The sequence below is a fragment of the Odontesthes bonariensis genome, chromosome 13, assembly GCF_027942865.1.
Source record: "Odontesthes bonariensis isolate fOdoBon6 chromosome 13, fOdoBon6.hap1, whole genome shotgun sequence".
Taxonomy (NCBI): Eukaryota; Metazoa; Chordata; class Actinopteri; order Atheriniformes; family Atherinopsidae; genus Odontesthes; species Odontesthes bonariensis.
Genome location: NC_134518.1, coordinates 37,328,487 through 37,355,866, shown reverse-complemented (window position 1 = coordinate 37,355,866; position 27,380 = coordinate 37,328,487). Strand labels below are relative to the sequence as shown.

General features: G+C 41.0%; 1 protein-coding gene across 1 annotated transcript in view; it reads right to left on the bottom strand.

Annotated features, from left to right (window-relative positions):
* Positions 1-794: 794 nt before the first annotated feature.
* The window catches only part of dgkq (diacylglycerol kinase theta), a 44,351-nt gene continuing 17,765 nt past the window's right edge, over positions 795-27,380 (bottom strand). The window contains exons 6-23 of the mRNA XM_075482022.1: positions 25,072-25,225; positions 22,703-22,771; positions 22,477-22,577; positions 20,189-20,406; positions 19,974-20,064; positions 17,909-17,963; positions 17,771-17,832; positions 17,074-17,224; positions 15,873-15,911; positions 15,453-15,568; positions 13,978-14,129; positions 12,498-12,646; positions 12,190-12,368; positions 9,604-9,704; positions 9,156-9,302; positions 8,940-9,051; positions 8,180-8,332; positions 795-6,658 (exon numbers count right to left, since the gene is read on the bottom strand). Coding sequence (XP_075338137.1) covers positions 6,557-6,658; positions 8,180-8,332; positions 8,940-9,051; positions 9,156-9,302; positions 9,604-9,704; positions 12,190-12,368; positions 12,498-12,646; positions 13,978-14,129; positions 15,453-15,568; positions 15,873-15,911; positions 17,074-17,224; positions 17,771-17,832; positions 17,909-17,963; positions 19,974-20,064; positions 20,189-20,406; positions 22,477-22,577; positions 22,703-22,771; positions 25,072-25,225 — 2,151 coding nt within the window. The 3' untranslated portion in view covers positions 795-6,556. The remainder of the gene's footprint in view (positions 6,659-8,179; positions 8,333-8,939; positions 9,052-9,155; positions 9,303-9,603; positions 9,705-12,189; positions 12,369-12,497; positions 12,647-13,977; positions 14,130-15,452; positions 15,569-15,872; positions 15,912-17,073; positions 17,225-17,770; positions 17,833-17,908; positions 17,964-19,973; positions 20,065-20,188; positions 20,407-22,476; positions 22,578-22,702; positions 22,772-25,071; positions 25,226-27,380) is intronic.

The window sequence follows — 27,380 nt, the reverse complement described above, 5'->3', positions numbered from 1 at the left end:
ATCTTTTGGTGCTGAAACACTTCTGCTGTTAGCATCTTTCGGTGCTGAAACACCTCTGCTGTTAGCAGCTTTTGGTGCTGAAACACCTCTGCTGTTAGCATCTTTTGGTGCTGAAACACTTCTGCTGTTAGCATCTTTCGGTGCTGAAACACCTCTGCTGTTAGCAGCTTTTGGTGCTGAAACACCTCTGCTGTTAGCATCTTTCGGTGCTGAAACACCTCCGCTGTTAGCAGCTTTTGGTGCTGAAACACCTCCGCTGTTAGCATCTTTTGGTGCTGAAACACCTCTGCTGTTAGCATCTTTTGGTGCTGAAACACCTCCGCTGTTAGCAGCTTTTGGTGCTGAAACACCTCTGCTGTTAGCATCTTTTGGTGCTGAAACACCTCTGCTGTTAGCAGCTTCCGGTGCTGAAACACCTCTGCTGTTAGCATCTTTTGGTGCTGAAACACCTCTGCTGTTAGCAGCTTTTGGTGCTGAAACACCTCTGCTGTTAGCAGCTTTTGGTGCTGAAACACCTCTGCTGTTAGCATCTTCTGGTGCTGAAACACCTCTGCTGTTAGCATCTTTTGGTGCTGAAACACCTCTGCTGTTAGCAGCTTTCGGTGCTGAAACACCTCTGCTGTTAGCATCTTTTGGTGCTGAAACACCTCTACTGTTAGCAGCTTTTGGTGCTGAAACACCTCTGCTGTTAGCATCTTTTGGTGCTGAAACACCTCTGCTGTTAGCATCTTTTGGTGCTGAAACACCTCTGCTGTTAGCATCTTTCGGTGCTGAAACACCTCCGCTGTTAGCAGCTTTTGGTGCTGAAACACCTCTGCTGTTAGCATCTTCTGGTGCTGAAACACCTCTGCTGTTAGCAGCTTTCGGTGCTGAAACACCTCTGCTGTTAGCATCTTTCGGTGCTGAAACACCTCTGCTGTTAGCATCTTTTGGTGCTGAAACACCTCTGCTGTTAGCAGCTTTTGGTGCTGAAACACCTCTGCTGTTAGCATCTTTTGGTGCTGAAACACCTCTGCTGTTAGCATCTTTTGGTGCTGAAACACCTCTACTGTTAGCAGCTTTTGGTGCTGAAACACCTCTGCTGTTAGCATCTTTTGGTGCTGAAACACCTCTGCTGTTAGCATCTTTTGGTGCTGAAACACCTCTGCTGTTAGCATCTTTCGGTGCTGAAACACCTCCGCTGTTAGCAGCTTTTGGTGCTGAAACACCTCTGCTGTTAGCATCTTCTGGTGCTGAAACACCTCTGCTGTTAGCATCTTTCGGTGCTGAAACACCTCCGCTGTTAGCAGCTTTCGGTGCTTAAACAGCAGCTACATTATGTGTCTTCTGTGGCAACCAAAACAAACGCACATTTCAGCAGAAACTCAACATCTAACTTGAGGAAACATGTAGCGCTAAGTTTCCTAAACTCGTTTTTTCCCCCATGGATAGGTGAATGTTTGTTTTTTAGGTTACATATGGGTTACATATGTTTTAAACATTTCCTAAGTCTATTTTATTTTTTATTGAAGTTCTTGAATTTACCTGGATTATTTTTAATTTAAGCTATTTTGTAATTAATTAATTCATTTTAATTTATTTTATCAATTGGATGAACTCAAATTTGCCTAAAGATGATTATTTAGTATTTTTGTCTGTCTGATTGAATGCTTGTGTTAACAAATAAATCAGACGTTACTCAACAGTTACTCAGTACTCGAGTAGTTTTTTCACCGAGCACTTTTTTACTCTTACTCAAGTAATTATTTGGATGACGACTTTTTACTTTCACTTGAGTACAGTTTTTGGCTACTCTCCCCACCTCTGCTTTTTAGGATGATTTCATATAATTTCAGTCCAAATCAGCCTGAATAAAAGGGGAATTTGTTAGCATAGCCTCTAAATAGTTACACAGACTTTTAGTTTTTTAGGGGTTTACGGTACGTTTTGTTCATTTTGATCATTTAATCATCAAACTGCCTTTTTCTCTGAAGCACTTTGTGGTTTTTACATGCGCAACATCCAACAGATTTGGAACTGCTGCACAGTTTAACTCCCACAAACACAAACAGCAGAGGATATTTAGAGCGAAACGAACTGAAATGTGCAGCTGGAACGTGAAGCAGCAGATAAATATACTTGTTTTTAAACCTGTGAAACCAGCAGTTGTGTTGTTGGAGAACAGAGAGGAGCAGTGAGGACGACATTCAGCTCCACGGGGAAGCAGATCTACAACACAGCTACATCCTGCTGTCAGCACACGCATCCGTACAAAAAAAACACCAAACAGACTGCAGGCGGAGCTCCAGCACAGACAAACTAACAGTTAATGCCACTTAAGTAACAGGAACTGATCTCAGATCTGTTCTGTCAAAGCCTCAGAGCTGGAAAAGGTCATTCCCTTCTCTCTGCAGCGCCCCCTGCTGTGTGGGATGTACCTCACTCTTTCAAATGTAGAGGAAAGTAGAGGAATAAACGGCGTTATCTTTGTTTGTTACGGTGCCATTTACATCCAAAACAAAGCTTTTTGGAGCATTCGATGTCGTTATTGTGCTCTTTGGACGGCTTTTAGCTCGTTGCCTCCATTTTCAAAGCTAATATAAACACGACCGGCTTATTTTTCTTCTCGTTTGCGCCGATCATCGACTAATAAAAGCAGTTTTTTGTGCACTGAACTTTTTTGGAAAACACCGGCCGGGTAGTGACGTTCAAACCATGAAAAACCTCAACGAGCTGCTGCAGAAGGTCGAATGAAGCAGTCCAGAAATAATCAATCTGCACCGAAAATTCCCAATTTGACCTTAATTTAAACATTTTTCCGTCCTTCAGTTTGAGGCTTTGAATAGAAAACATCATCTGAACTTCAAGTCAAGCACAGAAATGTAACACGCTGTTTCTTCTAGCACCAACAACATAAAAGAATCGTTAATGCACATCTTTGAATTTTTAAAAAAATGTAAATGTCACAGCCAAAAGTACAGTAATCACGTACAGTCGAGGCTACACAAAGAGCTGGAAGGTTCAGCATAAGATTCTTCATCTGTGTGATAACTGTCCTTAAATAACTCTTCTCTGGAAATGTGGACAAAGGGTCTCTTTCATAACATCCTTCCTGTCAGAGAGAACGACTTTCAAACGCACCTGGAGCTCATCTTTAACGCTAACCTTCAGGGTTTAGGAGCAGTTGGAGAGGAATTGAGGGAATATGGACAGAATTTGGACTTTTCTTGATCTATATTGTGTTGGGTCTAGAATCTGTGAATCTGTATTCACGCCCTTTGGTACTTTTCTTGTCTTGTTTCCTCATAAACTGGAAGTAAAACAATGTGGTTTTGGTGAGTGCTAATGCTAGTGCTATCAGTGAGTGCTAGTTGGCAACAAGCTTGTTAAGCTGGTACAGAGCTTGTTTCTGCTAGCTTACCGCTAACTAAAATTAAAGAGCCCAAATTACAAAGACAACCTGCAGTCAACACAACCCTCAAATTACACAAATTAAAAAGTTTGTTTTGGAACCTTAAGCTTGATTGTAAACTAGCTAAGCTCACCAAACGCGAAGCGAGCGTTTATGTATTTTGTTTTGATTTGAATCCCAAAATAATGTGTAGATTTCTTTTAAACTAGCTTACCATGCAAGCTAATTAGCTAGCTAGCTGCTAGTTTATGCTAAATATTAATGTGGCTAGTTTTCTAGCTTTCTCTGGTGCAACATAGCCACATAAGTAGATTTACACTGCCTTTAAATGGAACTTGTTGCGACTTATGCTAACAATCTGGGAAGTCATGTTTACAAAACGCTTGAGGTTTAAGTGGTAAATCTATTACGAATTAGCACTCATCACAGCACTTTTCCCCAGCGTTTTACATTTTTAGGTTATTCTTTTAGCAAACTAATGTAAACACCAGCTCTGCAAGCTAATACTGAGCTAGTTCTCCAGTTATTCTTAGTTCGTAGTTCTCCTAAGAAGGAGTAACGTACTGTAATAGTTTGCTGTGATTATAACATGAGAAGATTCTTTTATTACTTTCAGATTATTTCCATATAAACATGAGGGAGTATTCTCATGGACTAAAATCATAAAAACACACCAACATTAGCAAAGGGGCAGCTGCAACCCCAATTTTAAGGTAGAATTAGTGTTTGATAAAGTAACACACATAAAACTTAAACCCTCAAGTCAAACTACAGTTTGAGACTTGCTTCAGCAACATTTAGCTTCCCAGCTTGCTTTAAAAATTTGGTGTCATTAGATTAGTTTGGCTAACGTAACTATTCTTTTAGCTAGTTTCAGGCTAAATACTAATAGTAAAAAAATTACGGAGCCATATTAGCAAATGTATACAATTGTTTTCTTTACAGATCTCATGTAACGGCTCCTAAAGTAGGATTTCTAATTATTTACATAGTTTAGATCAGCCAAGCAGAGATCTCTGAAGTGGGAGCTCCCCATTCAAACTGAGTTTTTTTTCAATCGGTGGGCGTTCGTCCATCACAACATTGTCAAATTAGACTTGAAGCTTGTATGAGGAGTTAGCATAAAGTGACAGATCTAACGCCTTTTAGGGCAAAGTTGGACTACTTCACTGAGAGTCAACACTGGGATGAGAAAGAGGAAGAGGTGGAGCTTTCTGCAACTTCTATTTCTGTCTCTGATCGCATGTTTAAATACAACGAAATCACAGCAGAGGCTTTAAAAGAATCCGGATCTTTCGAAAGGAACACAAAGTCTTAACAGGCGACAACTCTTTCTGAGTTTTGGAGTCGTTTCATTGTCCTACAAAAGAAGCTAAAAGTATGCGAATGACAGCAGAATTACTGGGAAATCGGCTGTGTTATGATGCTGTGCACCTGAACACAGATTGAAAAGGATGCTAATGCTAATGCTAATGCTCTGAAGCAGCTAGCTTCTTGAAAGGTTCTGTCCCACCACAGAAAAACAGAAATCTATGTTTCAATTTGCTATCAAACATATTTGTGACAGCACAACTATTCATAAAGTCCGCCTTAACCAGCCTTAATTACACTTTACCCTGTACATTGTTTTGCAAAGCTTTAGTCCATGACAGAACTGAGGCTTCACAAACTTCTTCTCCAGTAAGAACCAGTTTCCGGAAGTAATCAGAAAATGAAGAACGCCCACTGATTGAAAAGCCACTTATGTTCTGCAGATAACCCTTCCTCAGGAAGCCCCCCACCCCCAAAAAAGAGTCCAGTCTGCTCTTATTGGTTAACTCCAGTGGCCCGATCAAGCTCCGCCCCCTTTTCCTGCATCAGCTAAACAGAAATTTGAACCCTTTAAACTTTCAAGGAAGGAAAAAAACGTAAGAAAAGCTACGAAACAGCATTTTTATTGTCGACAGTTCAGATATCGGGGGTATAAGTGACCGTATACAAATAATTAATCTGCGAACTTGGTGATGAGGGGACTTTAAAATGACACTTTGTTGGTTAGCTAGTTATTTCTGGGGCTAACGGTCGTCACGGATTTGCAGAGGCACGTTGTGATTTCACATTTCAGCCGTGGCGTTTTAACAGATCAGCATAACGTTACTGTGTTGGTCAGCAGGAGCAGCTCTCACTCAAACAAAAGGTTTTAGCTGCTGCTAATGCTAATGCTAATAACCGGCGCCTTTTCCACTGTGGATCTACCTGAATCCAAAGACTGCTCCGTAAACTCCACTTCAGTATAAATAAGAGCTCTCAGAGGAGTGAGAAAGAAGGAGAAGTCAGTCCCTTTCAGATTATTTCGTCTCATTGCGTCATCACTGCATTAGACTCTTTTCTTTTGCTCTTTAAAATACAGAATTAGTTGATAAAAGAGGACTAAAACGGTGAGATTTTTGGCGGAGTAGTTGTGAACGAGCTCCAGGCTTTCCCAGATTTTCAGTAGCACGGCACAGCTCAAACTGACCCGACTTCTTCTAATCGATACGCTTCCAGTTATCCCGCAGAGGTCCCGCTGGGCTCTCATTAGCTCTACGGAGCTTTGACGCAACTTTAAAGTATCGTCTAACATCTGTTAAAACACATCACAGGAGATCAAAGTTTAGCTTCCCAGGAGCGTTCTGGTTCAGATAAGGTTCTCACAGTCTGAGACCGTAATCTGTGTATAGCTGCCCGTTATCTTTAAGTCATTACAACACAAGAACCGACACCGAGTCTATTTCTACTTACTGCACATGTACAGCCACGTCTGGAGGTTTAAAACTTCTGTCAACTCCTTCTCTTGATTTTTTTTTTTGCTCCATAAATATGAGGAAACGATCAAACTTCAACGTGTTCAGACGTCCTGTCGTGAATGTACGACTGAACTGTTATTGTTTTAAGTACAAAGGCAACCTTAGGAGGAATATTAACCGCCGTTACTGTGATTATTTCTGCAACTGTTAATATTCAGAGAGCAGTAGTGAAATCCAAACTGGGCCAACGCCTCCTCCTCTGCTCGGCGGGACGTTAAAGGTTTAACCTCCTCTTGTCTTCGGGTCGGTCGGCGGCCCGTTGGCGACGCTACAAAGCTGCACGAGTGGATTCACAGCCGGCACCGGAACGCCTTCCGGGTAAAAGGTTCGGGTGAGCCGGTCAGTGTCCGCCGTCTCTGGAGGCGGGGCTCTCCGGGCGTCCGTCCCTGGCGTTGGCTGAAGACTTCTTCTGCTTCTGCTTGGACTTCCTCAGCATTCGGACCTGGAAACCAGAGAGTGGAATTAATCAACTGCAGACGCAGAGATTACAGTTAAATACCGCAAATAAAACTGCGGGAGTTTTACGAACTGCAGAGTATTGATGCAGAGAATCAAACTACACAGAAACTACTGGAAAACCCAGTAGTTTGTTTACTTTATTTATCTCTTTATTGATATTGACAAAGGTAACACAAGAGGACGAACTACAGCTGAACTTTTACCCAGAATAAACTCAATCAGGGTCACAAGTTTTATTCACAACAAACCAAACTCGATAAAACTACAAGAACAGAAATCCATCAAACTCCATCAAAACTCCATCAAACTCCATCAAACTCCATCAAAACTCCATCAAACTCCATCAAACTCCATCAAACTCCATCAAAACTCCAAAAAATTAATCAAAACTCCATCAAAACTCCATCAAACTCCATCAAAACTGCATCAAAAAGCCATCAAAACTCATCAAAATTCATCAAAACTCCATCAAAACTCCATCAAAAAGCCATCAAAACTCATCAAAATTCATCAAAACTCCATCAAAACTCCATCAAAAAGCCATCAAAACTCATCAAAATTAATCAAAACTCCATCAAAACTCCATCAAACTCCATCAAAACTCCATCAAAAAGCCATCAAAACTCATCAAAATTCATCAAACTCCATCAAAACGCCATCAAAACTCCATCAAAACTCCATCAAACCATTAAAAATCCATCACACTCCATCAAAACCCATCAAAACTCCATCAAAACCATCAAAAGTCCATCAAACTCCATCAAACTCCATCATAATCCATCAAAACTCCATCAAACTCAATCAAACTCAATCAAACTCCATCAAACTCCATCAAAACTCCATCAAAACTCCATCAAACTCCATCAAACTCCATCAAAACTCCATCAAACTCCATCAAAACTTCATTAAAACTCCATTAAACTCCATCAAACTCCATCAAAACTCCAAAAGATTAATCAAAACTCCATCAAACTCCATCAAAACTGCATCAAAAAGCCATCAAAACTCATCAAAATTCATCAAAACTCCATCAAAACTCCATCAAAAAGCCATCAAAACTCATCAAAATTCATCAAAATTCATCAAACGCCATCAAAACGCCATCAAAACTCCATCAAACTCCATCAAAACTCCATCAAACTCCATCAAACTCCATTAAAAATCCATCAAACTCCATCAAAATCCATCATAATCCATCAAAACTCCATCAAACTCAATCAAACTCAATCAAACTCCATCAAAACTCCATCAAACTCCATTAAAACTCCATTAAAACTCCATCAAAACTCCATCAAACTCCATCAAAACTCCATCAAACTCCATCAAACTCCATCAAAACTCCATCAAACTCCATCAAACTCCATCAAAACTCCATTAAAACTCCATTGAAACTCCATAAAAACGCCATCAAACTCCAGAACAAAGCAAACATGAAAGGGAAAAAGCAGGAAAGCAGAAAGAAAACAGTGAAATGAGGAAGTATGGGTGCCCTGCGGGGACAAACCTTTGGTCCGGCAGCAGAGATGATGATGTGTCCCGGCGGCTGGATCCACGGCTCGCCGTCCACCTGCACAGGGATGGCTTTGCTCACCGTGAGCCGGATGTAGTTCCCTTGAGCAATTCGAATGCCAGACCGCAGGCCGCTCTGCACCTGACCCTGCACGTGCACGTGCACACACACACACACAAGTGGTTAGAAGGCTGTGTGGACTTGGCGTGCACGTTGTGAGATACCACCCGTCTCAAATCTCTGAATAGATTAGCACCTCCGTACATTTCAGAACTGCTCACAGAATATGTTCCGGGTCGAGCTCTAAATCATCAGGTGCTACTTTATTAAATATTCCTAAGATGAAATATAAAAAGACGGGTGAAGCTGCTTTCTGTTTTTATGCACCAAAAATCTGGAACTCTCTACCAACAGATATTACAAACTTTAAAAAGCAGCTAAAAACACATCTATACGCCTTCTACTAGTTTTATAAATTCTATTATTATTATTATTACTATTTATATATTACATTTATTCCTTCTCTATTTTATTGGTAAATTCATTTTTCTATTTTTAGTACTTTATTTTTAATTTATATCTATTTCCTCCTCACTCTACCCCCCCCGAGTAACATGTTCTATTGTACTCTATTTTGTTATTCTTGTCGTTATTTTACTTTATTTACGTTGTATACTGATCTTATTTGTAAAGCATTTTCAGCTACATTTTGTGTATGAAAGGTGCTATATAAATAAATTATTATTATTATTACCATGTGAACGACCCCTGTGACCCCGACGACCTCCAGCAGCCCGTCATCGATACTTGGTTTCTCATGGCGACTGTCGACCTCTGACCCCCAGAGATCAGCACCCGAACCCCAACTACACACACACACACGTACAGAGTGAGGTCAGACCTTCCACATGGCGTGATAAATGTAAATAAATATAATATAATATAATAAATAAGCACGTGAGTGCGTTACCTGGGGATGTTGAGGAAGATCAGACCCTCGATGCTCGGTAACGGGACGTTGTGAGAGTCCACCTGCAGCTGCAGCTCTCTGTGGAGGGTCCGGGTGTGGCTGATCTTCTGCAGGCCCACCTTCACGTACACACTTTTGTTGTGGAACCTTCGGGGGACGGAAAGCAGAGGGGGCTGATGGGAAATGCGTTGTTTGTTTTTTTTTTTTTTTTACCATGTAATGCCGTTACTGGCCACTAGGTGGCCAGCTTCAGAGAAGTCTGGTTATTGTAATGTCATTCTCTGACATTTTTCATTTAATTTTCTAATAAAGAAAAGAGATCCATGAGATGGAAAGTCTACACAGAGTAAAGTGTTTTAGCAACCGTATATCTGCTGATTTGTGTTTAATTGGATTAAAAGCGCTGGAATCAGAAACCAAAGACATATGAAGCCCAACTGAAGGCTACCTGCTGGTGAACTTATCGGGGTCGTCCTCTCGGGCCAGGTGGAAGTCGAGACTGAGCTCTGCGTCGATGCCGAGACCAAAGTAGTTGTTCATCTGGACGATCTGAGGGGAGGAAACAACAGAAGATTATCTGCTGCGTGAACATCCGCTCGTCTTTAACGCCACCTGATACACAAACTCATTCAGCTTCTTCTTTTCCTTCACTTCAGCAGCTGAAACCAGGAGATAAACTGTTCATTCATCAACACACAAAGCTGTTGTGGACGCCACTTTGATCTACAGTTTGATTTGATGTTGTTTATAATCTGAGGCGTCTAACAGCTTCCACGCCGTTCAGCTGCCGCCATCACTGACCGAACATCAGCCCACTGAACAGCGAAGGTCTCAGCTACTGAATAAGCTGCTCAAAACATAATGACTCAGCAAACTACAAAGTCTAAGCTTTACCCAGTTCTTAATTCTGACAAAACGGCGTCCTGTCCCAAATTAAAGCTTCTTCTTCTTCATGATTTTTACACAAACAAAATCTCAGGCTGTGTTCAAAACTGCATACTTCTCATACTAACTTTTTGAGTTAGTATGCGACTTTGAGTAAGCAGAAGTTCCCGGAGGTTACTACTCATACTCAAACTACCCAAGATGCAACATAACGTGACGTCGCCGATCGTCATTTCCTGTCAAAACGGCCGTTTCAAGCTAGCTACAACGAGGGTAGGTTCACTTCCTGTTTTCAAAACAAAAGCACCAATTGTATGGTAATGGCTTTCCCTATGATAAAAGGCAACGGGTATTTTATTTTGTAAAAATAACCGGAAGTGCGTTAGCTCACTGCGGCTAGCTTTAGTAGCGCCGAATTCGTGGGAACAAAATTGTAAACAGCCGGTATTTTGTCAGGTTTTCAACACGTTGGGGATCTAAACGACTACTTTCTCACCTGAAAATGTTTCAAATGTTGCTAAAGTTTACAGAGTTTGTAGTATGTAGTATGCAGTATGCAGTATGCAGTATGCAGTATGCAGTATGAAGTATGTAGTATGTAGTATGCAGTATGCAGTATGTAGTATGAAGTATGTAGTATGTAGTATGCAGTATGCAGTATGTAGTATGTAGTATGTAGTATGTAGTATGTAGTATGCAGTATGTAGTATGCAGTATGCAGTATGAAGTATGCAGTATGCAGTATGCAGTATGTAGAATGCAGTATGCAGTATGCAGTATGCAGTATGTAGTATGTAGTATGCAGTATGCAGTATGCAGTATGCAGTATATAGAATGCAGTATGCAGTATGCAGTATGCAGTATGCAGTATGTAGTATGCAGTATGCAGTATGCAGTATGCAGTATGTAGTATGTGGTATGTAATATGTAGTATGTAGTATGCATGTATGTAGTATGCAGTATGTAGAATGCAGTATGTAGTATGTAGTATGTAGTATGCAGTATGTAGAATGCAGTATGTAGTATGAAGTATGTAGTATGTAGTATGCAGTATGTAGTATGCAGTATGCAGTATGAAGTATGCAGTATGCAGTATGCAGTATGTAGAATGCAGTATGCAGTATGCAGTATGCAGTATGTAGTATGCAGTATGCAGTATGCAGTATGCAGTATGTAGTATGTGGTATGTAATATGTAGTATGTAGTATGCATGTATGTAGTATGCAGTATGTAGAATGCAGTATGTAGTATGTAGTATGTAGTATGCAGTATGTAGAATGCAGTATGTAGAATGTAGTATGTAGTATGCAGTATGCAGTATGTAGAATGCAGTACGTAGTATGTAGTATGTAGTATGTTGTATGCAGTATGTAGTATGTAGTATGCAGTATGCAGTATGCAGTATGGAGTATGCAGTATGCAGTATGCAGTATGGAGTATGCAGTATGTAGTATGCAGTATGTAGAATGCAGTATGTAGTATGTAGTATGTAGTATGTAGTATGCAGTATGTAGAATGCAGTATGCAGAATGTAGTATGTAGTATGCAGTATGTAGTAGGCAGTATGCAGTATGTAGTATGTAGTATGTAGTATGCAGTATGGAGTATGCAGTATGTAGTATGCAGTATGCAGTATGCAGTATGTAGCATGTAGTATGTAGTATGTAGTATGTAGTATGCAGTATGCAGTAGGCAGTATGCAGTATGTAGTATGTAGTATGTAGTATGCAGTATGGAGTATGCAGTATGTAGTATGCAGTATGCAGTATGCAGTATGTAGTATGTAGTATGCATGTATGTAGTATGCAGTATGTAGTATGCAGTATGTAGTATGCAGAATGGAAGTATGTAGTATGTAGTATGCAGTATGCAGTATGGAAGTATAGAAGTATGTAGTATGTAGTATGTAGTATGTAGTATGTAGTATGCAGTATGTAGTATGGAAGTATAGAAGTATGTAGTATGTAGTATGTAGTATGTAGTATGTAGTATGTAGTATGTAGTATGTAGTATGTAGTATGTAGTATGCAGTATGTAGTATGTAGTATGCAGTATGTAGTATGTAGTAGTATGCGGTTTCGAACACAGCCTCCATCTTTTATTTCTACGATGGGATCCAAAGGTTATCGCCTGTGGTGTCTGAGCAGACCTTGGGTGGTTCCAGGAAGCCGTTATCCTTGCCGTCCTCTGAGATGTCCTGGGCGTCCAGCAGGATGGTCCAGCGGTCCATCAGGACCTCGTCGGCTTCGTCGACGGAGGCCAGGATGTGGTGGGGGTCCTCGCCGCTGTATCCTGTGCCCCAACGCAGGATCCGAGCCAAGTCGTTCCCTGACGACACAAACCAAAGATGACGAGTTAGGGAAGCGAATCGGCCCGACAAGAAGAACACGAGTTCATGTATGTAGTATGTAATATGTAGTATGCAGTATGGAAGTACTGCAGCAGCGTTGGTCTCACCTGTTCCCAGCGGAACGATGCCGATGGGCGGCTCCCGGCACACCAGAGTGTGCCTGACAGCCTCCAGCACTCCCAGCACCCACCCAACCGTCCCGTCACCCCCACAGACCAGCACCCGAAACCTGGGAACCTCCCTGAAAGTGTGGAGGCTGCAGCAGAAAGGAAGAACAAGGTGCGGGAGGGTTAGAGGCAGCTCTGATGAAGTGACTACTTCTAGGAGCAGTTTTAAATCTCTATACTTTTTACTTTTACTTGAGTAGATGTGTGCAGCAGAAACTGTCCTCTTACTCCGCTACATTAGGCTACAATGAGCTGGTTACTTTTCTTCTTACCTCTTTGGTATTCTACGCCTCATTATTTTTATCCCCCCGCGTACGCCTCATTTTAATGTTTTATTCTGACAGAGAGAGAGACTTCCGCCAAAGGCTCTACCACCTGACTGTGTTCCACCAATCAGACGCAGCCGTGCGGTCTGGTCACGTGACCGTACTCGATCTCAGCGGCGGGACGGGTTAGCTTTAGCATTAGCAGTCGTAGCAAACAAACAAAGAAACGGATGAAAAATGTCAGAACCAACGGTGGGAAATGAAGACGCAGACGAGGCCTCATACTGAAAGCATGTTTACCTTACAAAGAGTGAGAAACAGCAGCTACATTATGTGTCTTCTGTGTCAACCAAAACAAACGCACATTTCAGCAGAAACTCAACATCTAACTTGAGGAAACATGTAGCGCTAAGTTTCCTAAACTTGTTTTTCCCCCCATGGATAGGTGAATGTTTGTTTTTTAGGTTACATATGGGTTACATATGTGTAACAGACTTTTTATTTATAATTAATCAATAATAATATAATAAAAATAAATAAATAAATAAAAAATAGATAAATAAAAATTAAATAACAAAAATTATAATAATAATAAAATAAATAATGAAACAGGGGGGGTCCGTGGCGTAGTGGGTTGAGCAGGCGCCCCATGTACAGAGGCTACAGTCCTCGCTGCAGCTGGCCCCGGTTCGAGTCCCACATCGGACGGCCCTTTGCTGCGTGTTGTTCCCCCTCTCTCTGCCCCCTGCTTCCTGTCTCTCTGAACTTTCCATTAAAGGCACAAAAGCCCCAAAAAATAATAATAATTTTTAAAAAACCTGCGTTAATGCACGATAAAATAATTAACGAGTTAACTCGCCCAGCCCTAATTTTATTTTAATAATTATTATTGCTATGAATAAATAAATAATTATTGCTATTATTATCGTTGTTTTTTTTCTTGTATGTACCTTCTTGTTATATGTTGTTCACCGTTTGTAAATCGACAAAATGTTCAATAAACATATGTTTAAAAGAAAAAACAGTTTTCTCCAGATGATCCCGACTGAAACTGAGATTTCATCTGAAGAAGACGGCTCGACGTGCAGTAAAATAACTCTTTAAGAACGTTTCTGTGAGTTGGTGCATTGGAGCCTGAATCTGCCGGTCCTCACCCAGCCAGCGGTCCTCCGTTAGAAATGTCAAAGACCTGGTGAGGGTTCAGGAGCTTCCGGAAGCTGTAGAGGAGCTCTCGGCCCTTCAGGCCGCCACTCTTCGGGTTGACAAACACCAGCAGGGGGCAGACGCCGTGTCCCAGCTTGTTGAGCTGAAAGACAGATCCCAGAAGAGAAAGAAAACATCTGAATCCAGGGACAGAAAAGAGGATTTTATCCTCCTTTAGTGCCTCCCTGGTGAGGAGATCAGGCACCTCTCTGACAGTTCTGACCAATCCGAGCAGACGGGACCTTTCAGGAGGCGGGGCTTAAAGACCTTAATGACCAACGGGAGAACATTCATGTGGTTTCTCAGCAGCTTTTTGGACATTGAAGTATGTTAGATCCATAAAACAGTATCAGGGCTTATGTGCTGTGATAATTTAGACAATTTTACAACATAAAAAGACTTAAAATCTGCTTGAAATGAGGGTTTAAGTCAGTGCTGCCCAACCAGTCGACCGCGAGGGGTGTCGGAAAAAAAATGAAAAAAATAATTGTCACGCTAAAAAAAGAAATTCGAATATAAATTTCTCTGGCGCACCACTATCGCTATGGAAACGGCAGGAAACAAACACGTCTCCCATGAGTCTGAGCAGAGCAGTTATTAATAACAACAACACTAATAATAATATTATTAATGAAAGACCCCCAGTCCTGCGACCCCTCCAACAGGGTGGGCGGGGGTCTCACTCCGACCTGCATTTAAAACTTGAGAGCTCTGAGCTAGCAGCTAGCGATCAGAGCAGTTACCTATGGCTTAAGCAGCTTTTCAACATCAATTAGTTGATATAAATGTTGTATAAAGTGCACAGCTCTCACGTTTGTGACATGTTCGTTTGTGTCTGTTTGTCTGGCGGTGTTGTCCTTCCGGTTCAAAGGTCGGACCACCGGTCCAATCAGCGACGATTCATGTCAAATCACTCTGTCCCTTTTTTCCCCCAGATTATGATGTAAGTGTATCGAATCGTATTGTATCGAATCGAATCGTATCGTATCATATCAAATTGAATCGTATTGAATCGTATCGTATCGAATTGAATTGAATCGTATAGAATCGTATCGTATTGTATCAAATTGAATCGTATCAAATCGAATTGTATAGAATCGTACAGAATCGAATCTTATCGCATCGCATCGTACCATACCGTACCGTACCGTACCGTATCGAATCGTATCAAATTGTATTGTATCGCATCGTATCGTATCGTGAGATTAGTGTATCGCTACAGCCCTAGTAACAATGTGGTTGAAAAGTGATCCTCTGGCCCTCCATAACTAAGTGAGCAGGAGAAGCTGATGTCTGAAACCTGAACGACCAAATGGGGGCATGATGCTGCCTACAGGACGGCTGATGCACGATGCTGGTGCTGAGGGCTCCTTCCATGCATCACCTGAGCGTTAACACAGCAACAGAGTCGGTGAGTGATGGTTACCTGGATCTCAGGTACGACCAGCGAGCTCAGCGCCTTGTTGTTGACGGAGGCGTCTTTGGCCAACATGTAAATCCTCTCAGCTTCAGAGAAACACGAGATCTGCAACGCCACCGCACCTGCGCACACAGCGGATCCACATCCAGAACGTTAGTGGCTGCTTGTTTCACCAGCTGTTTCACCAGCTGTTTCACCAGCTGTTTCACCAGCTGTTTCTGTCAGGTTTACTGGGTTAAATCTGGAACAGTCTGAGAGTCAGAAACGTCAGATACTCAGAGAGTTTTCACTCATAATTAAGATGTTTATTCCCCAGAAACAGGAAAACACAACCAGGGAGGGAAGGAGAGAAAGATCAGGACATGATCACATGTCTGCACAGCAGCTGGAGGACAGAACAGACCGTTTCCATGACAACAGCCTCACCTTGGCTGACGTAGATCTGGCCGACGGTGACCAGGTGACCTGCGGAGATGCACAGAGAGGAAGAGGAGGGAGGAGAGTTAGAGGGTCGACCCGGCTGAGAGGGTCAGAAGCAGGTGGAGAGTATCAGAAAGAGCTACAATACTGTCTGTATCAGATACTTTTTAATACTTTCTGTATCAGATACTTTTAGATACTTTCTGTATCAGATACTTTTAGATACTTTCTGTATCAGATACTTTGTATAAAACCTTTTATCTGGTGTCCATGTGAGTAAACAGAGCGGCTGAAACTCAAACTTTCCCTCAGGGTCAATAAAGACAGTAACTAAGTAAATAAGTCAGTAACTAAGTAAATAAGTCGGTAACTAAGTAAATAAGTCGGTAAGTAAATAAGTCAGTAACTAAGTAACTAAGTCAGTAACTAAGTAAATAAGTCGGTAACTAAGTGAATAAGTCAGTAACTAAGTAAATAAGTTGGTAAGTAAATAAGTCAGTAACTAAGTAAATAAGTCGGTAACTAAGTAAATAAGTCAGTAAGTAAATAAGTCAGTAACTAAGTAACTAAGTCAGTAACTAAGTAAATAAGTCGGTAACTAAGTGAATAAGTCAGTAACTAAGTAAATAAGTTGGTAAGTAAATAAGTCAGTAACTAAGTAAATAAGTCAGTAACTAAGTAAATAAGTCGGTAACTAAGTAAATAAGTCAGTAACTACGTAACTAAGTCAGTAACTAAGTAAATAAGTCAGTAACTAAGTAAATAAGTCGGTAAGTAAATAAGTCAGCAACTAAGTCAGCAACTAAGTAACTAAGTGAATAAGTCAGTAACTAAGTAAATACGTCTGTAAGTAAATAAGTCAGTAACTAAGTGAATAAGTCAGTAACTAAGTAAATAAGTCGGTAACTAAGTGAATAAGTCAGTAACTAAGTAAATAAGTCGGTAAGTAAATAAGTCGGTAACTAAGTAAATAAGTCGGTAACTAAGTGAATAAGTCAATAACTAAGTAAATAAGTCGGTAAGTAAATAAGTCAGTAACTAAGTAAATAAGTCGGTAACTAAGTGAATAAGTCAGTAACTAAGTAAATAAGTCGGTAAGTGAATACGTCAGTAACTAAGTAAATAAGTCGGTAACTAAGTAACCTTCATGTGACCTTCTCTGCTGATCACAGAGCACCTGTGCTCAGGTGAGGCTGGACTGACTCACTCTTGATGGCCAGGTGTTCCTGGATCAGCTGGACATACTCCTCTTTGGTCAGCAGGGGGGGCAGTCCTCCAATCAGCAGGCTGACCTGCACCGCTCGGTTCCTGTTCTCCACCACGTAGAACCGGGTCTGGTTCATCTGCCGCAGAGACACCTGCCAACGATGCAGCAGCTTCATCACACCTTCAGCAGAACAGCTGGCAGTTGCCTTTAACTATCGGTGGTTATTGATCTTCTGATCGATTTCTCAACTCAAAGAAAGTGTGTTTGAGGCCAGAAAATGTTGTACGGTGGCCCGAAGGTGCAAAACACAGCAAAAAAGTTCCCGTCATGCCCTAAACTCTGATTTGTGTTTGTGGTGTTTTCACCTCAGGGCCACCGTACTTTAGCTCCATCGTTCCATCATCACAACATTCGCTTAAATGCTAAAGACTTAAGTTCCACTGATTGGTCAGCAGGAATGAGGGAGGGGTTTCTGCCTCAGGGGGTGGAGTTTCTGCCTCAGGGGGAGGAGTCTCTGCCTCAGGGGGAGGAGTTTCTGTCTCAGGGGGTGGAGTCTCTGCCTCAGGGGGAGGAGCAAACACGGGTCTGATCCAGTTTATTCTCCTTTCAGACTTCCTGAATCCAGTGTCTCCTTCTTTGTTCCACTGTGTTTTATCTGGACCCCCCCCCCTCTGATGTTAAACCCACGATCTCTCACCTTCCTGATCTCCCCCAGTTTGTCCAGAACCTTCTCGTGAGGACTCAGCGTCTGTCTCTGCACTGCAACACAAACCAGAGTCAGTCAGTTCCTCTGAGCCGAAGCTCCACCGATGTGCAGCTTTCACCTCGTTCTCACCATGTTTGCTGCTCATGAAGATCTCCTGCAGGCTGAAGTTTGACTCGTCTTCCCCCTGAAACACATCATCATCATCATCATCATCATCAACGTCATCATCATCATCATCATCATCATCATCATCATCATCATCAGGAGGCTCAACTCCTCCGAACATCAACCCAAACTGGACTCTGGATGTGTTCCCAACCGCATACTTGTCCTACTACTCCTACTACTCATACTAACTTTCTGAGTTAGTAAGCGAGTTTGAGTAAGCAGAAGTTCCCGGATGCATACTAGATTCTCTGAAATGTTGGGTATAAATCATGAGGTTACTACTCATACTCAAACTACCCAAGATGCAACGTAACGTGACGTCGCCGATCGTCATTTCCTGTCAAAACGGTTTCAAGCTAGCTACAGCGTGGGTAGGTTCACTTCCTGTTTTCAAAACAAAAGCACCAATTGTATGGTAATGGCTTTCCCTGTGATAAAAGGCAACGGGTATTTTATTTTGTGAAAATAACCGGAAGTGCGTTGCTCACTGCGGCTAGCTTTAGTAGCGCCGAATTCGTGGGAACTAAATTGTAAATAGCCGGTATTTTGTCAGGTTTTCAACACGTTGGGGATCTAAACGACTACTTTCTCTCCTGAAAATGTTTCAAATGTTGCTAAAGTTTACAGAGTTTAGAGCTTAAGGGAAATCAGCTTCAGGCCGGCTGATTTCGGCTCGGGCAGGAGCGAGATGCATTGTGGGTAAACGCTCTGCATACTGTCTGCAGTATGTAGTATGTAGTATGTAGTATGCAGTATGTAGTATGTAGCATGTAGTATGCAGTATGCAGTATGTAGTATGTAGTATGTAGTATGCAGTATGTAGTATGTAGTATGTAGTATGTAGTATGCAGTATGTAGTATGCAGTATGTAGCATGTAGTATGCAGTACGTAGCATGTAGTATGAAGTATGTAGCATGTAGTATGCAGTATGTAGCATGTAGTATGCAGTATGTAGTATGCAGTATGTAGTATGTAGTATGTAGTATGCAGTATGTAGCATGTAGTATGCAGTATGTAGCATGTAGTATGCAGTATGTAGTATGCAGTATGTAGTATGTAGTATGTAGTATGTAGTATGTAGCATGTAGTATGCAGTATGCAGTATGTAGTATGTAGTATGCAGTATGTAGTATGTAGTATGTAGTATGCAGTATGTAGTATGCAGTATGTAGCATGTAGTATGCAGTATGTAGCATGTAGTATGTAGTATGTAGCATGTAGTATGCAGTATGCAGTATGCAGTATGTAGCATGTAGTATGCAGTATGTAGCATGTAGTATGTAGTATGTAGCATGTAGTATGCAGTATGCAGTATGTAGTATGTAGTATGTAGTATGCAGTATGTAGTATGTAGTATGTAGTATGCAGTATGTAGTATGTAGCATGTAGTATGTAGTATGTAGCATGTAGTATGCAGTATGCAGTATGTAGTATGTAGTATGTAGTATGCAGTATGTAGTATGTAGTATGTAGTATGCAGTATGTAGTATGTAGTATGTAGCATGTAGTATGCAGTATGTAGCATGTAGTATGTAGTATGTAGCATGTAGTATGCAGTATGTAGCATGTAGTATGCAGTATGTAGTATGCAGTATGTAGTATGTAGTATGTAGTATGCAGTATGTAGTATGTAGTATGCAGTATGTAGTATGTAGTATGTAGTATGCAGTATGTAGTATGTAGTATGCAGTATGTAGTATGCAGTATGTAGCATGTAGTATGCAGTATGTAGTATGCAGTATGTAGCATGTAGTATGCAGTATGCAGTATGTAGTATGTAGTATGTAGTATGCAGTATGTAGTATGCAGTATGTAGTATGTAGTATGCAGTATGTAGTATGCAGTATGTAGTATGCAGTATGTAGTATGCGGTTTCGAACACAGCAAAGGTCGGTTTGGCTTCAGCTTAATCTCTAAATCCTTCAACCTTTAAACTGTTTGTGGAGCTCTGTAAAACAACATGTTTAATTCTCACAACTTTTCCAGAGTTTTCCAGGATTTTCCAGGATTTTCCAGGCTGCCTACCTGTCTGCCCAGCTGACCGAGGACCTCGCTGAGGACGGACGCCGCAGTGCTCTTCTGTGAGATGGAGACCAGAACATAAGCTGCACCCGACCTGAGACGCAGACAGGAAACAAACGTCACGTTTTCCAGAGTTTTAAACAACAAAACGTTCGGTAGTGATAACACACAACGTCTCTGCACGCCACCCAGAAACCGGCCGTGTGAGCGAACCCCACCTGGGCCAGCTGGCGTACACCTTGATGACCTCGGCGTCCCTCGGTTTGGCCCTCAGCAGCCAGGCGTCGCCGCCGTCCTTCAGGGAGCCGCGGTTATCCGGGCTGCTGTCGTTGCGGTTCAAGATGTCGTCGCTGTGGACGTGCAGCAGGCCGCCGGCCTCGTGCAGCTCAAAGTTCTGAGGGTCATCGGGCAGGTAGAAGCCCCTCAGGGCCGCCTCCTGCAGGACAGGAGAGGTACTGCACTGAGCTGAGGGACGGTTCTGCACTAATAATCTTTATTTCATAACCTGGAGAGTTTTAGCTCTTATCTGAGCAGTGTGTGAGAAACTAGTTATTAGAAAATCTTATCAAAATGTTGAACCGCTCCTTTAATATGAGGAAAAGTTTGCCATAAAATTGGTCTTTAGTGTCATTTAATGCAGCAAAGCTGGCAGGAAAACAACAACAACGGGACAGAGTAGTTCAAGAAATGATTCAAATGTGTCAGAAACTGTTTCCAGTATCTGACATGTTCAATCTGTACAAGGAAAGCACGTCTGGTGCTTCTAACTAACCGAGTTCTGGGTTGCTTTAACGGGGGTTATGTTTGTGTTTTTCATGTTTTATCTCTGCACCAAGACAGCGTACCTGAGAACACTTTATGTTTTGAACAGCCTCTTGAATATGTGTTTAGTTATTATTGAAAATATGTGGAGAGAAATGAGGTCAAAGGGCATTTATATGTTGAGAAATGATGGCTAACAGATACATAAATATAATATCATGGAAGATAAATGGATGTGGGAACCCCGCTAAAAGGAGGAAAGTTTTGACATATTTGAAATCCAAAAATACAGATATAGCATTTATTCAGGAGTCTCATATATTGGGAGAGGAAGAGGCAGGAAAATTTAAAAGAGGCTGGGTAGGGAAGGTTTTTCATAGTTCATACTCTAGTAAACAGAATGGGGTGATGATACTCATTAATAAAAATGTAAGCTTTATTATATTTAAACAACACAATGATAAGGAGGGTAGAATTATTTGTATTGAAGCCCTGATCAATGGAATAAGGACAGTATTATATATAATATATAATATGTACATATAATATGCATATACATTTAATGTGTATATATATATATATATATATATATATACATATACACATATATATATATATACACATAATATGCAATTACATATACATATAATATGTACATATAATATGTAATATATACGCCCCAAACAAGGAGGAACCTGACTTCTTCCATGAGGTTGACAGAGTGATAGGAAACATGCAGGGCCAGGTCATACTGGGGGGGGATTTCAACCAGGTAATGGATGGTCTTCACCCAGGGACAGGGCTGCAATTCATATGCCGACAGAAGACTTGAGCTTGGTGGACATATGGAGGTTGGTCAACCCACGTGAGAGGGAATATACTTTTTACTCCCACTGTCACAAATCACATTCAAGGATCGATTTTTTTCTGATGTCTAACTCATTAATAGACTCAGTCGTGGATTGTGAGATTGGGCTATTGCCCTCAGTGATCACGCCACAGTAGAGTTTGGTTTCTATGTCTTGTGGGGACCATGTGTTTGTTTATGTGTCTTATGGGAAACGTGCTTTCCTTGTACAGATTGAACATGTCAGATACTGGAAACAGTTTCTGAAACATTTGAATCACTTCTTGAACTACTCTGTCCCGTTGTTGTTGTTTTCCTGCCAGCTTTGCTGCATTAAATGACACTAAAGACCAATTTCATGGCAAACTTTAACCTCATATTAAAGGAGCGGTTCAACATTTTGATAAGATTTTCTAATAACTTTAGTGCCAACCATCCAGTTTGGATTCACTGAGTTTTTAACACCTTCTGAGTTTCATAATGTCCTGATATGTAAAACTTTAGAGCTGAAAGTGGCTCGACTTTATCTTTTTACATGCATGTACGATATTATTCACTACTACTATTCACTACTTTTATTTGTGTATTTTATTTGCATTTTACTGTCTCTGCTTTTGAACCTAATATTTCTGTCTTTTATCCCACTGTAGCACTTTGAGATTTTATTGTAAATGTAAAGTGTGTTATAAATAAAATGTATTATTATTATTATTATTATTATTATTATTCATAGAGGTCGAACAAAGCTGCACGTCTCAGATAAACTACAACATTTGAGTTATTTGTCTGACATCATAAATGAACTTTAATCCCAAAGTGTTCCTGAGCTGAAGTTTCAGGTCGGACAGGAAGTGGCAGGTGAGTCAGTGAGTGTTTTCAGGAAAGAAATTCTCTCACCACCACTTCCTCGTTCCTCGTGGCTCTGCAGATGGACACCAACCGAAAGAATCCACGCCGGATTGCATCATCGCCATCAAACACCTTGAGAAGCTGCTTACCTGAAGGTCAGAGAGCAGAAACACACACACCTGTGACACGTGGACACTTTTATCCTGCTTTTTCCAGAAGGTTTAACCTCAGAGTCGGGGTTTAAATGTTTAAATGTTTAAATGTGTGGCCCCACCTGACTCTGAGGCAGCCAGCTGAGCGTCTTTAGACGCCGCGGCAGACAGATCGACATCATCGGGGTTATCTGATGGAGGGAAACAGGTCAGATCAGACGTTACTGGAACATTCAAACTTCCTGATCTGTAGAAACAGAAGCTGCCGGATGCTTTCTGACATTTCAGACAGGTCAGTTAGAATAGAAAAATACTTTATTCAAATTAGTCAAGTATCTCAACATTTTTTTAAAAATATTTACAATGATATTAACAACAACAAAACAACAGTAATAATACCAATTCTAGTAAAAAATACTACTACTTACTAATAATAATAATAATAAATGACTAAATGACTGAATAAACAAATAAATAAAACTCAATCTTTCAATTTGAGAAGAACTCAGCAGTCACTGTTCTCTTTCTCTTTATATTCTTTTATGTATTTTAATGCTTCTTCCACTCCCCGCTGCAATGCTTTTATGAAAAGCACTTTGAATTGTTTGTACATGAAATGTGCTATATAAATAAATTTGAATTGATTTGACTGTTATAAAGCCTTATGGCTGTGGTAACAAAGTTAAAGTTAAAGTTGGTTATTTTTTTACTTCACAACGATAAAATAACACCGTTGTTCTTTTTCATTTTCTGTTCCGTAACCGAAAGAAATATTTTAAAACCAGTTTTACGAAAAAAACACAGATGATGAAGCAACAATCTACAGCTTAAAGTTTGGGTGTTGCTTCCTTTCTTTGTGTTTCTGTCCCCTGCAGGTCGATGTTTTATTCAGGATTATCTTCTAAAGTCCAGAGGTGGGAAGTAACCAGTTACATTTACTTGAGTAAGTTTTTGAAAACATTATACTTTTAGGAGTAGTTTTAAATCTCTATACTTTTTACTTTTTTTGCTCATTTTTAAATTCATTTAAATTATTTTATTTGTTTCTCTTTATATTCATGTATTTTAATGCTTCTTCCACTCCCTGCTGCAATGCTTTTATTTTATGTAAAGCACTTTGAATTGTTTTGGACATGAAATGTGCTACAAATAAATTTGACTTTGACTTTTTACATTTACTTGAGTAAGTTTTTGAAAACATTACACTTCCAGGAGTAGTTTTAAATCTCTATACTTTTTACTTTTCCTTGAGTAGATGTGTGCAGCAGAAGCTGTCCTCTTACTCCGCTACATTAGGCTACAATGAGCTGGTTACTTTTCTTCTTACCTCTTTGGTATTCTACGCCTCATTATTTTTATCCCCCCGCGTACGCCTCATTTTAATGTTTTATTCTGACAGAGAGAGAGACTTCCGCCAAAGGCTCTACCACCTGACTGTGTTCCACCAATCAGACGCAGCCGTGCAGTCTGGTCACGTGACCGTACTCGATCTCAGCGGCGGGACGGGTTAGCTTTAGCATTAGCAGTCGTAGCAAACAAACAAAGAAACAGATGAAAAATGTCAGAACCAACGGTGGGAAATGAAGACGCAGACGAGGCCTCATACTGAAAGCATGTTTACCTTACAAAGAGTGAGAAACAGCAGCTACATTATGTGTCTTCTGTGGCAACCAAAACAAACGCACATTTCAGCAGAAACTCAACATCTAACTTGAGGAAACATGTAGCGCTAAGTTTCCTAAACTCGTTTTCCCCCCATGGATAGGTGAATGTTTGTTTTTTAGGTTACATATGGGTTACATATGTTTTAAACATTTCCTAAGTCTCTTTTATTTTTTATTGAAGTTCTTGAATTTACCTGGATTATTTTAATTTAAGCTATTTTGTAATTAATTAATTAATTTTAATTTATTTGATCAATTTGATGAACTCTAATTGGCCTAAAGATGATTATTTAGTATTTTTGTCTGTCTGATTGAATGCTTGTGTTAACAAATAAATCAGACGTTACTCAACAGTTACTCAGTACTCGAGTAGTTTTTGCACCGAGCACTTTTTTAGTCTTACTCAAGTAATTATTTGATGAATACTTTTTACTTTTACTTGAGTCACGTTATTCTGAAGCAACAGTACTTTTACTCGAGTACAGTTTTTGGCTGCTCTACCCACCTCTGCTAAAAACCTGAAAAACATTTCTGTGGTTTGGGTGGAGTGTCATTCTCAGTTAAAGCCGTTAAAACTTCTTAAAAGGCTCTTTTTGTTTGTAAGAAAACATCCTGAGAAAGTCCTGAAGTTTCGTTTTCAGGCGTCAGATCGGCAGCGACGCTGACGGGAAGCCAGGCGAGCGTTTGTGGTTGTCAGTGTGAGTTTCAGCAGCATCACAGGATGCGGTCTGCAGGTGTGACTCGTGCTGGGGGGCTCCGCCTCCCTTTTGGGAACAGAATAACAGAAAATGCGTCCTTATGGCCGGGCTCAGAGCGTGAGTGCGTACCCGGGTCGTGGCTGCAGCTCTCTGTGATGCGGTAGCAGTGCATCTTGCTGAAGTTTCTGGAGTCCAGGCGGACGCAGGCCGGGTGCAGCAGCATGCAGCCGAGGCGTCCCAGGGTGCACTCTGGTGGTACGCTGAGGTAGCACGCCGCGTGGCTCTGCGGACGAGACGGCGACATGTCACACACGCTCAGATCTGATGGAGCCTGAACTCTTTTTTATTAAAGAAGCCTGAGAGACAAAACTGAGGGTAAACACATGATGCAATAATCTGCTGTAAAACTGAAGGAGCAACAGTTTTATCTTGATTTAACTGACTGGATCCACCTGAAGCTAAGCTCCGCCCCCTTTGAGGACTCTGAACCTGCTGCAGGTTTGAAAGGCATGTTGGGAAAAAACAAAAACATTAACTGCTCTGGTCCCACCCTCATTTCTTATCATGTTTCCATGGTAACAGCTGCAGCTGATCCACTGAAACATGTTCCAACATGAACATAAACCCAGAATCTGAGGCAGAACCAGAGTTAGTTCAGTTCTGAGCAGCTTTACAGTGAATATCTGCAGATGTTTCCATGGTAACAGCTGCAGAGATTCACTGAAACATGTTCCAACATGAACATAAACCCAGAATCTGAGGCAGAACCAGAGTTAGTTCAGTTCTGAGCAGCTTTAAGGTGAATATCTGCAGATGTTTCCATGGTAACAGCTGCAGAGACTCACTGAAACATGTTCCAACATGAACATAAACCCAGAATCTGAGGCAGAACCAGAGTTAGTTCAGTTCTGAGCAGCTTTAAAGTGAATATCTGCAGATGTTTCCATGGTAACAGCTGCAGAGATTCACTGAAACATGTTCCAACATGAACATAAACCCAGAATCTGAGGCAGAACCAGAGTTAGTTCAGTTCTGAGCAGCTTTAAAGTGAATATCTGCAGATGTTTCCATGGTAACAGCTGCAGAGGTTCACTGAAACATGTTCACACATGAACATAAACCCAGAATCTGAGGCTGAACCAGAGTTAGTTCAGTTCTGAGCAGCTTTAAAGTGAATATCTGCAGATGTTTCCATGGTAACAGCTGCAGAGATTCACTGAAACATGTTCCAACATGAACATAAACCCAGAATCTGAGACAGAACCAGAGTTAGTTCAGTTCTGAGCAGCTTTAAAGTGAATATCTGCAGATGTTTCCATGGTAACAGCTGCAGAGATTCACTGAAACATGTTCCAACATGAACATAAACCCAGAATCTGAGGCAGAACCAGAGTTAGTTCAGTTCTGAGCAGCTTTAAAGTGAATATCTGCAGATGTTTCCATGGTAACAGCTGCAGAGAGTCACTGAAACATGTTCCAACATGAACATAAACCCAGAATCTGAGGCAGAAGCAGAGTTAGTTCAGTTCTGAGCAGCTTTAAAGTGAATATCTGCAGATGTTTCCATGATAACAGCTGCAGAGATTCACTGAAACATGTTCCAACATGAACATAAACCCAGAATCTGAGGCAGAACCAGAGTTAGTTCAGTTCTGAGCAGCTTTAAAGTGAATATCTGCAGATGTTTCCATGGTAACAGCTGCAGAGACTCACTGAAACATGTTCCAACATGAACATAAACCCAGAATCTGAGGCAGAACCAGAGTTAGTTCAGTTCTGAGCAGCTTTAAAGTGAATATCTGCAGATGTTTCCATGATAACAGCTGCAGAGATTCACTGAAACATGTTCACACATGAACATAAACCCAGAATCTGAGGCTGAACCAGAGTTAGTTCAGTTCTGAGCAGCTTTAAAGTGAATATCTGCAGATGTTTCCATGGTAACAGCTGCAGAGACTCACTGAAACATGTTCCAACATGAACATAAACCCAGAATCTGAGGCAGAACCAGAGTTAGTTCAGTTCTGAGCAGCTTTAAAGTGAATATCTGCAGATGTTTCCATGATAACAGCTGCAGAGATTCACTGAAACATGTTCCAACATGAACATAAACCCAGAATCTGAGGCAGAACCAGAGTTAGTTCAGTTCTGAGCAGCTTTAAAGTGAATATCTGCAGATGTTTCCATGGTAACAGCTGCAGAGACTCACTGAAACATGTTCCAACATGAACATAAACCCAGAATCTGAGGCAGAACCAGAGTTAGTTCAGTTCTGAGCAGCTTTAAAGTGAATATCTGCAGATGTTTCCATGGTAACAGCTGCAGAGACTCACTGAAACATGTTCCAACATGAACATAAACCCAGAATCTGAGGCAGAACCAGAGTTAGTTCAGTTCTGAGCAGCTTTAAAGTGAATATCTGCAGATGTTTCCATGAT